A 16,744-nucleotide genomic window follows, 5' to 3' on the forward strand; every position below is an offset into this window, starting at 1 on the left:
TTATGGTATTATGCTATGCTATTTCCCTTTTATGATTCATTTGAAGGTGCTGTGACACTAATTTATTCATAAGTGTTGGAGTATACCCTGGAAATATAAGAGGGTCATCTTGCATTGGAGGAGACTACTTTCCGTCATAAGGACTATTCTTGGAACTTTGTGCAGCATGAACTGAATTGTCCTTTATTTATTGTGCACAAACAGTGAGTTTATAGACTGTACCTTAGAGGAGGAGTGCTTGATACGTGTTCTTTCTGTATATTTAAGTGATTGTTGATTATCACATTTTTCAAGCTGCACCTGTGTGGAGCGCAGGGGATTTACTATACGTTTTGATGGTACAGCATATGTAGGCAGTGCGGGGAGTGTGCACGGCATGATTGCATCATTGTGGCTACAGTAATGGCATTGTAAAGTGGGGGCGGGGCTATGATGATGCAATTCAGCGCAGGATGCGTCATCAGCCCCTCCTTCCAGCTGCAGGGGGGGAGTAGGTGGACGTCTGTGCGGGACATGGGGGTGGTACGGTGGGCAGCGGCCAGCATCGGGAGACTTGTACACCCTTCCGGGGCGGCCGGGAGCACCATCCTATTTTTGGGAGCCTCCAGACTGTAACAGGAGAGTAAGCAAGTATGCCTAAATATGGCTGAACAGGGAAACTAGATTGTAGGTCTCTAAAGTACAAAGAGACAATGTTGGTCAGATACTGCCATGGGAGAGAAGGAGATAGGACACCCTGATTGAGGAAGTGAAAGTAGTATTTTTCAGTGGCTGCTTGCCAAGTATGCAAATGTTCTATACAGGGAAACACAAGGTCAAAAGTGACGGATTGAAATAGCAGACTTCTCAATCCAGGAGGGGCCAGCACAAAGGTTATGATGCAATTTGTTGCATTATATATATACTGTATATTCACATTAACATGGATTTTCTGTCATTTATAGTTTTACGAACACCAGTCAATGGCTGCTGGGGATTGCTGGGATACATAGTGAAAATTCTATGATACTATTTTTGAAACAATATATCACATATTTCCTTTCAGCAGTGGGCTGAGTTTTCCTAAGGGCTGGGCCTGCATTTTTTCGCGTTGCTTCTCCACCCCTACTGCTTACTTTAGTTTAGCAAGGAGTGTGGAGCTTGGACTTGATATCACGGCCAGACACCACATTCCCAGCATAATACCGACATGCAAAAATACTGGCTGCTTCTCCTGCATGTAAGCAGCTGGCACTCTATGTGAGGGTGTTAGACAGGGGTGGTTTAAGAGAAGTGAGAGCCCGTGTGCAGAATCTGTACAGACCCCGTCCTCTCTGGCAACGCAGTAGTCTCTTTGTGCCAGAGTCTTCTGCACATTTGCAGATCTCTGGGAACATGGCGTCTGCGCAAATCTTCGGGAAAATAACTGCCGCAACACTTTTACAGTCATTTCTGCTACTCTGCAATGCTGGCCAACGTGGGACTCCAGAGAGGTTAGTATAATTATATGTGTGCAGGGTGTGGACCTCTCTGGACCAAGAGGTCCATGTGCACTAAACACACTGCACCTATTATAGATATGTTATGTGACTTAGGGGGAGATTTAATAAAGCTTGGAGAGAGATAAAATTGGAGATAAATAGCACCAATCAATCAGCTTCTAACTGTCACTTTACAGGCTGTGTTTGAAAGATGACAGTTAGGAGTGGATTGGTTGGTAATATTTGTCTCCAATTTTATCTCTCTCCAAGCTTTATTAAATCTTCCCCTTAATCACTGTTTTAGGTGCTCTCTGATCATTGGTGACCTAGGCTACTGCCTAGGTTTGTCTATTGGTAACATTGGCCTGCTTATAGCCTGATGCTAGTTGCATTTGTGCAGAAACCCAAACCTTGGGGCTCATTGTGAGGTGGAAGTAGACGTGTTTTTAGCCGCAGCTGCGTCTGTAGCTTTATGCTAATGCTGAAGCCAATTCTTAGCATACCGAGACACCCACTTGCTGTGGCGCTAACCCATCGGTGCACCTTCAGACACTACGGTAGGTGAAATTTCTCCATCTCAACATTGTGTCCTGTGTCAGCGCTACTGTGTCTTGTTAGCCACTCTCAGTTACCTACCAGGAACACTCACTGAAATCCCCAGCTTTGCGTCCAGATTTGTTACGTGTCTCCCTGCAGCAACTATCGTGATGCATGCACAGTGCGACTCAGATGCACGCACAGACTTCGGCCAATTGTGTGCGGTATCAACACTCCGTCCACCTCTAAATCAGGCACATTGTGTGCAGGCATTAGCTTGGCAATAACCAGTCACAGGCTATAAGCACTAGTGCTCGACTCACTTTCATTGGAGGTGTATATATAGACATATACATATTATATATTATATATATTTAAATGGAAATCATTTAGTATAGGTAGGATAAAATTAATCTTAAAGTGCAAATTTGCACATACGGCCTGAATCAGCAATGTACGCAATTGCGATTACACAGATGGAGCAATTGTTAATTACTGCCCATGCACCGCACTGCGCGTGTGCTGCGAATGTACTGCGACTATGGATGCACTGAGGAATCCATCGCAGAGTGAGTGACAGGATGTGAGTGTTTGGGGGTGGTGATGGGGGAGTGGTTGGAAAAACGCAGGCGTGTCTGTCCGTTTGAACGCCATTTCATGGGCATGCATAAATTAGCCACTGCGATTGCATACACAGCTTGAGTACTGCGGGCGACGAGACTTGCAGTTTCTGCGGCTGGTCAGATCTGCTGTAATTGTGCGTGACTGCCCAATGTTCGTCGATGGTAGCGATGTATACGAAGGAGTGCGAGGTATTATGGATGTGAGAAAGCAGCAGTGGGCGTCTCTATGCTGGCTGAGCTGCAGCAGGCATTAGCATACTTTCACAAATGCATTCTGTACGAATTTGGAGCTGCGTACGCAATAGCTCATACACCTGCCTCAAAACACCATGCAGCGTGAGTGAGCCTTACCGAGCGGTACAGCATAGTGACTTTTTATTTAAATTTGCAAACCACCACTCCCCAGAGACATCGGGCTGTGACTGTAACAACACAGGAATTAGCCTTACATATGTACAAAGGAAATCGGTATGGAATCCCGGCACTCGGGATGCCTGCTGTCAATATAAAAACAGCGGCATCTCGATGCTCAAGATGCTGATGGGTCCGGTAAGTATGTTAACCATCCCCCCTGCTCCCCCTAACCTTCCTTTGCTGTATCCTAACACTAACCCTCCCCGTTAGTGCCTAAACCTAACCCTGCACCCGTGGTGCCTAAACCTCCCCCATTAGTGCCTAACCCTAATGCACCTTTGGTGGTACCTAACCCTAACCTGCACCTCCCCTATCCTAACCCCCCCGTGATGCCTAAACCTAACCCTCCTCCCCCCCACGGCTACGAGCTAACAAGCCCTGTTATACTTACGATCGGCATCCCGGCTGTCGGGATTACGGTGTCGGGATGTCCACTACTGTCGGTATTCCGTCGTCGGTATTCTGGCCGTGTAGTGGCATTCCGGCACCAGGGATTTCGTCAGCCGGTATGACGGCTGTAGGTATCGTAACTACATCCCGTACAAAGTCATAGATAAAGCACAACAGAGCTTGGCGTGAAAAAAATCTGCAGCCGCTGCAATATAGCACTTCGTATACAGAGTCAGACTGATTGGCACATGGATGTACATGTGTTACATATCAAATGAGTCAGTGATGTCTTGCATTGTGACTAAAATGCATATTTGAGCTAAAAAATATGCAAAAATAAATGCACAGTACAAGCCAAGTAGCACAGCTCCAAGAAAAGCCGTTTGGCATGACTGCATCAATAGGTTATGAAGACACATTTATAGCACAAATACTAGGCAACTTTATTTTAACACTGCAATTTACAGATGTGTTAAAACGCGACCCCTTCATAACTCTAATGCGGTCTACACATTTTATATTTTCTCCTCTGCAGAGCAATATGGTTTTTTCCAACTGCAGATTGGAGCCTGTCCCAGCAGTAAAGCGATAGCTTTCACAATAAATATATTGCCAGCCTGAATCTGTACACGTGCCGCGATAAGGCCACTCATGTACAGAAAAAATCTGCAATAATGTTTTCACCAAAATGAACAAGTTACATTAAAATGCAATTTTACAGCAGATGCCAGTTCTAGCCACTGCATACCAGGAACACCCCACAAGACCTGACGTTTTGGAGTTGCTCTGACTCATTCATCTAGACATCACAATTTGGCCCTTGTCAAAGTCGTTAAGAACCTATATTGAATGAATAAGTATAAAAAAAAACTTTTGAACAAATGCATTCAACTAGCTCCTACTGTAATTAAAATATAATTATCTATATATACTAGCATTTGCCCACCCGCAGCTTCGCTCACATGGAAGTCTGTTATTGCTCAGAGGAACTAATTTTACAAAGACAGTAGTGGCATCTCATATTGTGATGTATATATATTATATAGTAGACATTGATCACAAAATGTCTTTGTAAACAATATTTGCAGTTTTTCCTTCAGGGATTAACACAAATAGATGCTTGTGGCTACTAACTCATGAGCAAGCCACTAAACATACAGTAAATCAGAAAGGTTGCAAGTAACATGAGCAGTGACTCTATGATATGTAGTATTTGTCTTGGTGCACCATCTACTGGATTGACATGTATACTGCAACTTCATGAGTCAAGATAAGCTGCCTAATTAGTGCTTAATATATAGTTGGATTTTCTATATATATATATATATGTATTTATATATGCATAAATATATAACTGTTTGCGTTCTTTGGGCTTGAGGAGTCTGTGCAAATTCCACAAAAAAATAATTTTTAGCTTGATCCTGCACACTGTATGCACAGAGTGTCAAGCGTCTGTTTTTTCCTTTATTGCTCCTCTTCCTGATGTCCCATTGCGATAATACATACCTAAGTTTCTTTCTATGTGACTAAGCTATCCAGTATTGAAAACGCAATCCAAAGTCATCCCATAGTTTTTGCGTGATGACGGAACGAACAGACAAACAAAAAATCTGAATTATTTTTTTGTCTCCATAGTTCATACACAGGGCCTGATTCAGAGCCGCTCGTAAGCGGCCACTCGTTTGCTCCGAGCGATGTTCGCACATCTGCGCATGCGTATGGGTCGTAATACGTTTTTTTACTCATGATATGTTTTAGCTATTGGCTCTGTCAATAATGTAAATCTTTTAAGTTAAGAATATTTTTTTTAAATCAATTTAATTGTTGATGAACGGGGCAATGTGGTAAACTGACGGGATGGTAGGAGCAACATAAAAAAAAACCTCTGATGACTATTCTGGTGAATACGGGACATTTGGTCACTCTTAGCTACACTCCCCGCTCTATCAACTCAGAGTTGATAATAGTCCTAAAGGACTATTATCACCTCTGCTCCTAAAGCACTATTATCAGCTCTGCTCCTAAAGGACTATTATCAACTCTGCTCCTAAAGCACTATTATCAGATCTGCTCCTAAAGGACTATTATCAACTCTGCTCCTAAAGCACTATTATCAGCTCTGCTCCTAAAGGACTATTATCAAATCTGCTCCTAAAGCACTATTATCAGCTCTGCTCCTAAAGGACTATTATCAACTCTGCTCCTAAAGCACTATTATCAGCTCTGCTCCTAAAGAACTATTATCAACTCTGCTCCTAAAGGACTATTATCAACTCTGCTCCTAAAGGACTATTATCAGCTCTGCTCCTAAAGGACTATTATCAACTCTGCTCCTAAAGCACTATTATCAGCTCTGCTCCTAAAGGACTATTATCAGCTCTGCTCCTAAAGGACTATTATCAACTCTGCTCCTAAAGCACTATTATCAGCTCTGCTCCTAAAGCACTATTATCAGCTCTGCTCCTAAAGGACTATTATCAGCTCTGCTCCTAAAGGACTATTATCAACTCTGCTCCTAAAGCACTATTATCAGCTCTGCTCCTAAAGCACTATTATCAGCTCTGCTCCTAAAGGACTATTATCAACTCTACTCCTAAAGGACTATCAACAACTCTGCTCCTAAAGCACTATCATCAGCTCTGCTCCTAAAGGACTATCATCAACTCTTCTCCTAAAGCACTATTATCAGCTCTGCTCCTAAAGGACTATTATCAACTCTGCTCCTAAAGCACTATTATCAGCTCTGCTCCGAAAGGACTATTATCAACTCTGCTCCTAAAGGACTATTATCAACTCTGCTCCTAAAGGACTATTATCAACTCTGCTCCTAAAGCACTATTATTAGCTCTGCTACTAAAGGACTATTATCAACTCTGCTCCTAAAGCACTATTATCAGCTCTGCTCCTAAAGGACTATTATCAGCTCTGCTCCTAAAGGACTATTATCAGCTCTGCTCCTAAAGCACTATTATCAGCTCTGCTCCTAAAGGACTATTATCAACTCTGCTCCTAAAGCACTATTATCAGCTCTGCTCCTAAAGGACTATTATCAACTCTGCTCCTAAAGCACTATTATCAACTCTGCTCCTAAAGGAATATTATCAACTCTGTTCCTAAAGCACTATTATCAGCTCTGCTTCTAAAGGACTATTATCAGCTCTGCTCCTAAAGCACTATTATCAACTCTGCTCCTAAAGGACTCTTATCAACTCTGCTCCTAAAGGACTATTATCCACTCTGCTCCTAAAGGACTATTATCAGCTCTGCTCCTAAAGCACTATTATCAACTCTGCTCCTAAAGCACTATTATCAGCTCTTGTCCTAAAGGACTATTATCAGCTCTGCTCCTAAACCACTATTATCAGCTCTTCTCCTAAAGCACTATTATCAGCTCTGCTCCTAAAGCACTATTATCAGCTCTGCTCCTAAAGCACTATTATCAGCTCTGCTCCTAAAGGACTATTATCAACTGCTCCTAAAGCACTATTATCAGCTCTGCTCCTAAAGGACTATTACCAGCTCTGCTCCTAAAGGACTATTATCAACTCTGCTCCTAAAGCACTATTATCAACTCTGCTCCTAAAGGACTATTATCAACTCTGCTCCTAAAGCACTATTATCAGCTCTGCTCCTAAAGGACTATTATCAACTTTGCTCCTAAAGCACTATTATCAGCTCTGCTCCTAAAGGACTATTATCAACTCTGATCCTAAAGGACTATTATCAACTCTGCTCCTAAAGCACTATTATCAGCTCTGCTCCTAAAGGACTATTATCAGCTCTGCTCCTAAAGGACTATTATCAGCTCTGCTCCTAAAGGACTATTATCAGCTCTGCTGATAAAGCACTATTATCAGCTCTGCTCCTAAAGGACTATTATCAACTCTGCTCCTAAAGGACTATTATCAGCTGTGCTCCTAAAGGACTATTATCATCCAAATACTGTGAGGTATCTCACTCATCTGCTAAAACAATTGCTGTATACAAAACCTGGACAATCCTCACAGACCTCCGGTCATTGCTATGACTTATCATTTTGCTCTCTGTTGTTACTGATTGCTTTTTAATATCTGATTGTACCCACATCAGTGAAAAATGCAGGATTTCTAGAGAGGAGTTTCCAAATGCTTGATTTTAGAGTGAGTGTGGCCAGTCCATGAAGAGGGCATAAGTACCACTTATCGAGCTTTAATATGCGTCATACAAAGTGTATGGTGTGTCATAATTCCACCATATACAGAACCAGAGATCACAGTAAGCCATTAGTTGCAGCAGTAGGGCCATCCTGCCTGAGCTGAAATGATTTTATTTTAGATCATTGGAGCAAGTGAGGGAGTCTGGGGGAGCAGCAGAAGAACCTAGCACTGCCCTGGACATAATTCTACATATTGGGCTCTATAGCAGTGCATCCCTAACAGTGCATGTTTTCCAAATCCCCTAAGTGGTGCACAGGTTATTTAATACTGGCTGATACATGTTAAAATATCCACTGCTGGTGATATTTATTTAATTTATGATACTGAGAAGAACATGCAGCGCTATTCAAATTCCATAATATTACTATTTCTATTGTGGTCATGGTGTGGGCTGGGAAGGGGGGTTTCCAGGCAGAAGGAAACCCCCCCTGCGTTTGCCTATGCACATAGTTCTGCCTATATACCTGTAAAATTCTCATTTGTATTGCCATCTGTTTTTACATCACCCTCACATATATGCATATTTAGCTCTGATTATAATATTTTTGTATTCCTACACCCCTAACATCTCCTGATTAATCCCCTTATCAATATACTTTTGTAGTTGTACTTAGAGAATCTTACTTGCACTGTTCTTTGAACTGCATTCTTTCCTACCTACCTTCACTGTCTCTATCCGCTGTACACACTACAACTTTCACAACAGTTTACCCTTGAGTACCAGCCTTAATTGTGTTCGACTTGTATTACCTTTCACTGTATTTGCCCCCTTTAACTTATCACTTTCTCCACTAAAATTTACTGCAACAATGTGTCCGCACTCCCGCCCAATACCCATCCTCACCACCTGCCCTTATCTCCCTCCCAGACCCAGCCCAGCTTGACACACTTGCAACCCTGCCAATCTCCTTCTTGGAATTCCAGATCCATCTGTAACAAACTAGCCGCTGTATATGACCTCTTCATCTCTAACTCTCTTTACTTTCTTGCTATCACTGAAACCTGGCTTTCTTCCACTGACACTGCATCCCCTGCTGCTCTCTTCTACCCAGTCCATCAGACCTGATGACCACCCGGTCCCCCTGGCATAACTTCCCAATTCTTTGACTACTTTGCTGCCTGGCCTCCCCACTACCTCTCCTCTGACCTACTCTCCCTGATCCTAGATGACTTCAACATTACCACTGACATCCCCACTGAGCCAGCTTCCACCAAATTTCTTGCCCTCTCCTCCTCTTTTGGCCTCCTCCTTCTCAATGGACCTCCTCCCCCATCCACTGCTTCGGCCACTTCACTGACCTTGTCTTCTTCCATCTCTGCACTCTCTCTGACTCTCCAACTCTCCCTTCTTACTCCTTGACCACAATCTCCTCTCCTGCACCCCTCCTCACGGCCAAATCTACCATTCACAGATGCAATCTCGATGCTCTTGATCTGCTATTCTCTCCTCTTTGCTTGATACTCTCCTCACCCCCCTATCAACCCTGGCTTGCCCCAACCGGGCGGCCTCCTTCTACAACCTCACCCTCACCTCTGCACTCGACTCTGTTTCCCCCACCTTTCCTGTCCCACTTCGCTTCTCCAAGCCCCAACCTTGCCACACCAAATTTACCCAGGTTCCTTCAAAAATGCTCATGCACCGCTGAATGCCACTGGAGGAACGCTTGCTCCTTAGCTGGCTTTCTCCACTTTAACTTCATCCTCTCTTCCTACTGCTCTGCCCTTTTGCCAAGCACTCTTTATTCAAGTCTCTCATCTCTTCTCAGTCCTCCAACCCCTGCTGTCTCTTTGACACATTCAATGCACTCCTTCGCCCACCCCCTCCCACCCTCCCTCACTGCCACTGACTTTGCCTCTTTCTTCACCTCCAAAATTGAGGCCATCTGTCACAATATCTCCTCCTCCCATTACTCTTCTGCCACAACTATTTTCTCTGTACACCTTCTAGCTGGGTGAACTCATCATTTCCTTTGGGCTTCAGTATCACTTCTATGCTCACGACAGTCAACTCTACATCTCCTCTCATGATTTCTCCCCTTCCCTTCTCTCTCTGGTGTCTAGTTGCCTCTCTACTATCTCCTCCTGGATGTCCGAGTGCTTTCTCAAACTCAACATGGCCTAAACTGAACTCATTGTCTTCCCTCCATCTAGAGTCTCCTCCCCTTCTGACCTCTCTATCATTGTCAACGACACCACTATCTCTTCTGTTCTCCAACTCTGCTGCCTGGGAGTCACTCTTGACTCTTCCCTCTCTTTCCCCCCCCCACAGTCAATCTCTTGCCCTATCCCTATCATTTCCATCTCCGCAACATTGCTCAAATCAGACCCTTCCTCTCCCAGGATGCCACCAAACCACTGTCTACTCACTGGTCATCGCTTGCTTTGACTACTGCAACCTTCTTCTCATTGGACATCCCTGCTTCCATCTTGCTACTCTCTAATCTGTACTTAAAGTTGCAGCTAGACTTATCTTCCTCTCCCATCGCTCCACATCTGCCTCCCCTCTCTGCAAAGCCCTTCACTGGCTTCCCTTCCCCTACAGAATCCTTTTCAGACTCCTAACTAGCACTTTCTAGGCCTTTTCCAACTTCACAGCTCCCTACATCTCCAGCCTTATCTCCTTACACACTCTCTCCTCCCCTCTCTGGTCGGCCAATGACCGCTGCCTTTCCTCCTCTCTGGTTACCACATCTTACTCCAGAATTCAAGATTTCTCCGGAGCTGCCCCTCCACCATTCAAACGATCTCCCTCATTCCATGAGACTATCCCCCAGCCTGCATTCCTTCAAGCGGGCGCTGAAAACCCACCTGTGCATAAAAGCATATCCATCCTCCACTTAACCATGTCTACCTCTTTTCTACCCTTACTCTGGCTCACTTCTTATGTCTTCCGTTTTTCTCCCCCTCCTCTTTAAAATGTAAATTCCATGAGCAGGGCCCTCCTCACTCCGGTTCTCATCACCTACTTCTCTTGGACCCCAATCATCTGTTTTTGTTTTTTCAGGTGAACTAGACCTGTTATTTGCATCCATGCTTATATTAAAATTAAAATACATTTTCCATAAATGGTGCCCAGATGGCTTCACACAAGTCTATTAATATATAAAAGTTAATCCACTGTGACATAAATAGTTAATCATGCAAGTTCCTTACATAGCGGTATTGCTGCAATGTTTCCATTCAAATCCAAATAGATTAAGTTTTGGACTTCTTTATTAGGTGGGTACAGGAAATGGAATTTTGCACCTCTTTAGTAATTCACCAAATAGAACACTTAGTAGCCTTTTCATCATTACTAAAAAAAAAATCGATGGAGGTAATTAGGTTTAGAACTCCATGGAGTTCTACCTAATTACCCGAGGAATTCATCATTTATCCTCTCCATAAGTATCTATTCTGAAAAGTTGCCTGCTCTACCTTACCGCGGCTGTAATCGGTACTGCCAATGCGCCGTGATGTTCACAAAAGTGACTCATGAGCAGTACCGATTACAGCTGCGGTAATTCTGTGTATGTCCACCTGAGAGTGGCGTATAGTAACGCCATCAAATTCCGAAAATACATAATTTTCGGAATTTGATGAATAGCCTAATTTCCATATCCCCATACTAATGTATGAGGAGAGTGAAAATGAACACAGACGGACTTAGGGGGTCATTCAGACCCACTTGCAAGCGGCAGTACGCTCGCAAGTGGGTCGATGTTCCCCACTGCGCATGCGCACGACGGAGGGAGCTCCATCGCGCGCATGCGCGAGACCCGGACTGCGACAGCCAAGCTGTTGCTCCGGGTCTCGCACCAAAGGGGACGTGCTGTCGATGGTGACTGACAGCACGCCCCCTTTGGTGGGCGTGCCGGGGGCGTGCCTGCCAGACGGAGGCGTTCCCATGGGAACGCCTACCGTCTGAAGCCGGCCCCACTGACAACACTAGTGATGTCAGTGGGAGTGATTTTGGCTCTGATAGAGCCAAAATCACTCCAGAACTTGTGGCTGGGAAACCCTACCGCAGGGTTTCCGTCGCAAGTCCGATGGTCGCGATGGTCAAGACCATCGCGACCATCTTTTTGGACGCTCGTATATGCTGTGGGTGGTCACCCACAGCTATACGAGCATCCAGGAGGACGCTCCATTTTAATGGAGGAGAGCCCTGATTCAGAGCGAGCGCTCTGGTCAGAGCGTCCGGCTCTGAATCAGGCCCTTAACCAGGAGATATCAGTGATATCTCCTGTGTTAAGTGTGTTCTACGAAAAAAACGGTAATTAAGGAAAATGTCCTTAAAACCGTTATTTTAGTGTTGATGAATAGGCCCCTTAATGAGTACTGTAGTTCCTCAAAAGGAACCAGAGAACAATAGTGCAACAATGTTTGAAAGAAAAGTTACACTTTATATTACATTTTATGTTACCATAGGCTGCCTTTTTCAGTTGTTTGCACAAATATTTAGATCAATATCTATATATTTGCACCCACGCTGAGAGCTACATGTTTCAACTGACGCTGTATTTTTTAATTGCACACAGTGGCTGTGTCAAGATTTGTAGTGCAACTTGTACTGTACTGTTTTTCCCTGTATTGCCTTATTGTTTTGCTATCTGTACGGCTCTATGGAACACTTGTGGTGCCTTATAAATAAAATGTAATAATAATAGTAATACTAATACCCAGCCACATAAGAAGCGGCTGGCACTCTGTGTGGGGACCCAGCGACAGCATTGAAATACATAATGATTTGGTTCACCTAGTAGCAGCAGCACCAGCACCAGCATTGCCCATGCTGAAAAGCAATGGATCTCTTCCCAACCACACTGTGTAGTTGTAAGGTGAGGAGTGAAAGTTGTAAAATACTTTAGTTGTTCTGGTTACCATTTATTGATTTGGCATGCTGGCACTTGTATACTATGCATATGGATGCCAGAGAATGCTGGTACTTGTAGAACTGCAAGCATCAGCATGCCCTGTCAGCACATACTAAACTAATAGTAAATGAACAGGGGTGAAGATGCATTTTTTTAATTAGTTAAAAATTCAGTCATGTTAAAATTGAATTTAGTGTTAATTACGATCCTAAATTATTAGAACAAACACTATTTTGTTTGTTTGTTTTTTTAAAAGAAAGAGGATAACAACCAGATACTGACTTGCTTTATTGACAGTTGGTATGTGCAATGTGCATGTTTTTTTTTTTTACAAGGATGTTTGTATGGGATGTACCTGTCAGTAAGTGTGCACACAAGTTTATTGCTCTCTCTCCGCCTTAGTTTTCATTCTGAGATCTCTTCTGTAGGACTGACACATACCTCCCTGACACTGCTCCTCACATATCCTGAGATCCATTACTGAGACTTCAGGGACCCCTGGCACCTGGCTGGTGGTGTGTGCAGACGCAGTATGTTCAAGTACCCCTCTCCATGGCAGGTACTGTGCAGCAGTTTGGAGAGGAGGGAGCAGGTAAGTGGAAGACAATGCTCTGTGTTTGCAATAACTGTGAAACTGTGTGACAGTTAGTAAGTGGCCAGCAGGTACACTTCAGACTTATGTTATAAACTATGAATAAGCGCATTGTAAACTTCATTATCATTGGATAGCTATGCTTTGAAATACAGATTCATACTCCTCTATATGTTAAATAAACTACATTGATAATCACTATCATACACCACACCAGCATTACCCCATTTTTGGCACACGAACCTACTTATGTGTTCATAATAAAACCCCCTGCTGCAATGCCAAATTTAAAAATACACACACTGCATCTTGCACACCATCCCCGAAACCCTTGTCATTAGGACCCTCCTCTGCCCTGGGTGTGGCACCATTATGATCCCTGGACTTTGCCTGCTAGTCCCTAATCATACACACATTGCTGGTTCAGTGTAGAGTGCATGGCTACAGGACAAAGATACAAGTGTTCCAGGACTGGAAGGTGAGACAAAGTGTTTATATGTGGGGTGGATCAACAGGGGGCAGTAAGAAATATGTAAAGTGACAGCCAGGGATGATGATGAGAGAGTAAATGGCAGAGTTGAGAGACATTGATGGTGAATTGTGCAGAAAGCAGGGGTTGGAATGTCTGTGTATACTGTCCTAGTTAAACATGTTAAGAAACCGTTGTTGAGGAGGGGTAAAACTGTATGTAAGAAAATCTCAAACTAGTTCCTAGTTAGGGACTTCTACATTAAAGATGATGATGTGTGTACCCAGTGACGGCAGAAGCAATGGCACAATAAATTGGGCGGTCCGTACACACTGCATGATCTGGTGTACCACCACCCGATATATCGTTCCCCCGCCGCATCCAGAAGCATGGTGTCGGCTACTGGATCTTGAGATCAGCCTGCACTGCGGGCAGATCTGAGGATACAATGAAAGACGCACAGGAGCGTGCAATAGTGCATACACACTGGATGATGTGGACGATTTGTAGTTCCGATTCACCTCAAAATGACAAATTGTCAAATACATCGTCTAGTTTGTACCCAACTTTAACCTAAGTTATTACATACAGTCATGTTATTATATACAGTGGTTTCCATTAACACTATGGCATTATTAACTTCTTTAGGATTTATTTTTTTATTGTTTGTGTACTACTAGTTGCGTCGGAATATAAAAATACATGCATGTCTGTGTCTACAGTATGCACATGTCTTTATTTAGTTGTGTTTGTATAGTTCCTATGTGTCTGTTTTCACTTGTGTGCAGTCAGCATGTTTGTAAGATGCTCAGTTGTGAGGTTCCTAGAATTATCAGTAACTGGTGTTATCAGTAGCTTCCAGCAGTACTGGACCGTTCCAGACCTTAACCCCACCTCCCTGCCTAACTTTGAGACGCCACACAACCAAACAAAAAATTAGCATTTTCTATCAGGGGCCTATTTTTTAACCCACGTTTTCCTGTAAATCATGCTGCATGTCAGTTTACCACATGATTTAAGTAACTAGCCAATTTATCAACACCTGATCCCTGCATTAGACAAACTAGCACTGTCCCCCCATAGTCTTGCCAATTTATCAAGTTCCAAAAAGCTTGGCTTTTCATAGCTTGGCCCAATTAGCTAACATCAGCTTCAGGTGAATTAGCCATTGTAGCCTAATGCTGGGTTCACTTCACACTTGTCCAATCCGTGGGAGATCCAATTCCCGACCGACATTGGACAAGTGTGTACCCACCGCCGATGCCATCAAGTGTCTCCCCTGGCCATGGTATTACCCACATGCTAGTGGAGCCTGGTGCTGGTTCTGAAAATACGGGGGACCCCTACTTGTTTTGTTCCTCGTATTTTTAGAACCAGTGCCAGCACCAAGAGCCTGGTGCTGGTTTAACAAACATGGGGGACCCCTACACGTTTTGTTCCCTGTATCTTTTGAAACAGGGCCAGGTCAAACAGCCTCTGTGGGGGGGACCCCACACCGTTGTATTTAGGGTTTTTTTTGGAAACCTTAAATCCTGACCTGATCCAATAATCAGGTAATTAATTCTCTACCTCCCCCTCTTCACCATTATAATTAAATTCCTCATTAATAAATCCCCTTTCCTGCAGAGCTGAATGTATCTTTTCAGCAGACTATTTCAGCAGACACAGGGCCTGATTCTACAAAGATCGTAATAGCAAAGCTGCACGCAGGTAGCTTTGCAAGTGCGATCCTTGCAGATATGGTAATGCAGCAGGAGGCATCATGCCTCCTGCGCATTACTTATCCAAACTGTATTGTCCGATGCCGCATCGGATAAACTGCGTACCATCGGCCAGCTGCGGTGAAACATGGGGTCCCGCAGTCGGCCACCACAGTTTAGAGGAAGAGGCCAGAAATGTCTGTCAGCCGACAGAGATCCTGGCTTCTTCCCTCCCCCGCAACGGCGGCGACACACCACCGTTTCGGGAAACGGAGAGCATAGTCACCCCCTCCCCGCCCACAAAGAGCTGCAGACTGTCAGTCACTGCCAGTCTGCTGTCAGTCTGCGAGCGAGTTAGCAGGACCCATTCTGCACACATGGGAATCTGCTGAATCAGGCCCACAGATTGGAGGTCTGCTGAAAAATTGGACAAATGAGTAGCGAGGATTGGATGTAGAATCTGCGAGCAGGTCTGCAGTGGGATTGTATAAACAGTCTGATCTGCGTCCTGATCTGCTGTGGATTGGAAAAGTGTGTACCCAGCTTAAGGGCTACAGTATCGCTGGAGAGGGAGAACCCTCTCTTCTATCTGCAGGCATCAAGGAAGTCAAATTTTTTCACTGAAAGACTTCATATTGGGGAAAGAGCTTTGCCTCTTTCGGGGGTCTAGTATATGGTGATGTGGGCCACATCAGGACTGTGCTATGATACGCCAATACACACATTTACTTACAAGTAGTTACTGTGCCTGTGTATTATTTGCAAGTGTAATCATATTTTATAAGAACTGGCTAAGTATGGTGGTGATCAAAGTATGTATCTAATGAAAAGTCTCATCTTAACAAGGTATTGAAGATCTATTGTATTGCAACCCTGCACAATAGATTTGATTTCCTAACAATTCACATAATTTTAGCACTAGATTTTTTGAATGCACAACTTAGAAGACATGGACAGACACTATGAGGGTTATATTTACCAAAAAGGTGTGATATCCTGCACTGGACAAAAGGTAATATGAGGTGTAGTTTAATAACAAGCTTGAAATGACAAATCAAAAAAGGCAAACAATTGAAAATCAATATACTGTATATTAGAGCTAGAAGTACTCTAAATAAACCACAATTTGGCCTAGGCAAATAGTGGGAAAGATAATTTATTTTTGAGGCACACTTTTAGTAGTAGAAGTTGTGTAGTTATAATTTAAACTTAACTTTTATAGTGATCCTTTAAAATATGGGGGTAAGAAAGACAAATATAAATAAGAACAATCTGGTTTGTCAACCCCTGAAAAGAGATATATATTAAAAAAGGTAAATCTGTTGTGCGTTATGCACAGATTTAAATAAACATTTTTTTATACATAAATCATCTTGTGGACAGACACCACAGGGGGAGGGGGGGGGACACCAGTGGCCGCAGGAGAGAAGGGAGGCTGGGACAGACACTAGTGGCCGAGGGGGGCCAGGACGGACACTGGTGGCGAGGGTGAGTTAAACAGACCAAC

General features: G+C 43.7%; 1 protein-coding gene across 2 annotated transcripts in view; it reads left to right on the plus strand.

Annotated features, from left to right (window-relative positions):
* MISP (mitotic spindle positioning) overlaps positions 1-16,744 on the plus strand; it is an 89,867-nt gene that overhangs the window by 18,246 nt on the left and 54,877 nt on the right. For both annotated transcript variants that reach the window (XM_088460298.1, XM_088460300.1), the window contains exon 2: positions 12,905-13,068. In XM_088460298.1, the coding sequence (XP_088316424.1) occupies positions 13,009-13,068 (60 nt within the window). In that variant the 5' untranslated portion in view covers positions 12,905-13,008. The remainder of the gene's footprint in view (positions 1-12,904; positions 13,069-16,744) is intronic.

The sequence above is a fragment of the Taudactylus pleione genome, unplaced genomic scaffold (genome assembly GCF_031769625.1).
Source record: "Taudactylus pleione unplaced genomic scaffold, aTauple2 ptg000044l, whole genome shotgun sequence".
Taxonomy (NCBI): domain Eukaryota; kingdom Metazoa; phylum Chordata; class Amphibia; order Anura; family Myobatrachidae; genus Taudactylus; species Taudactylus pleione.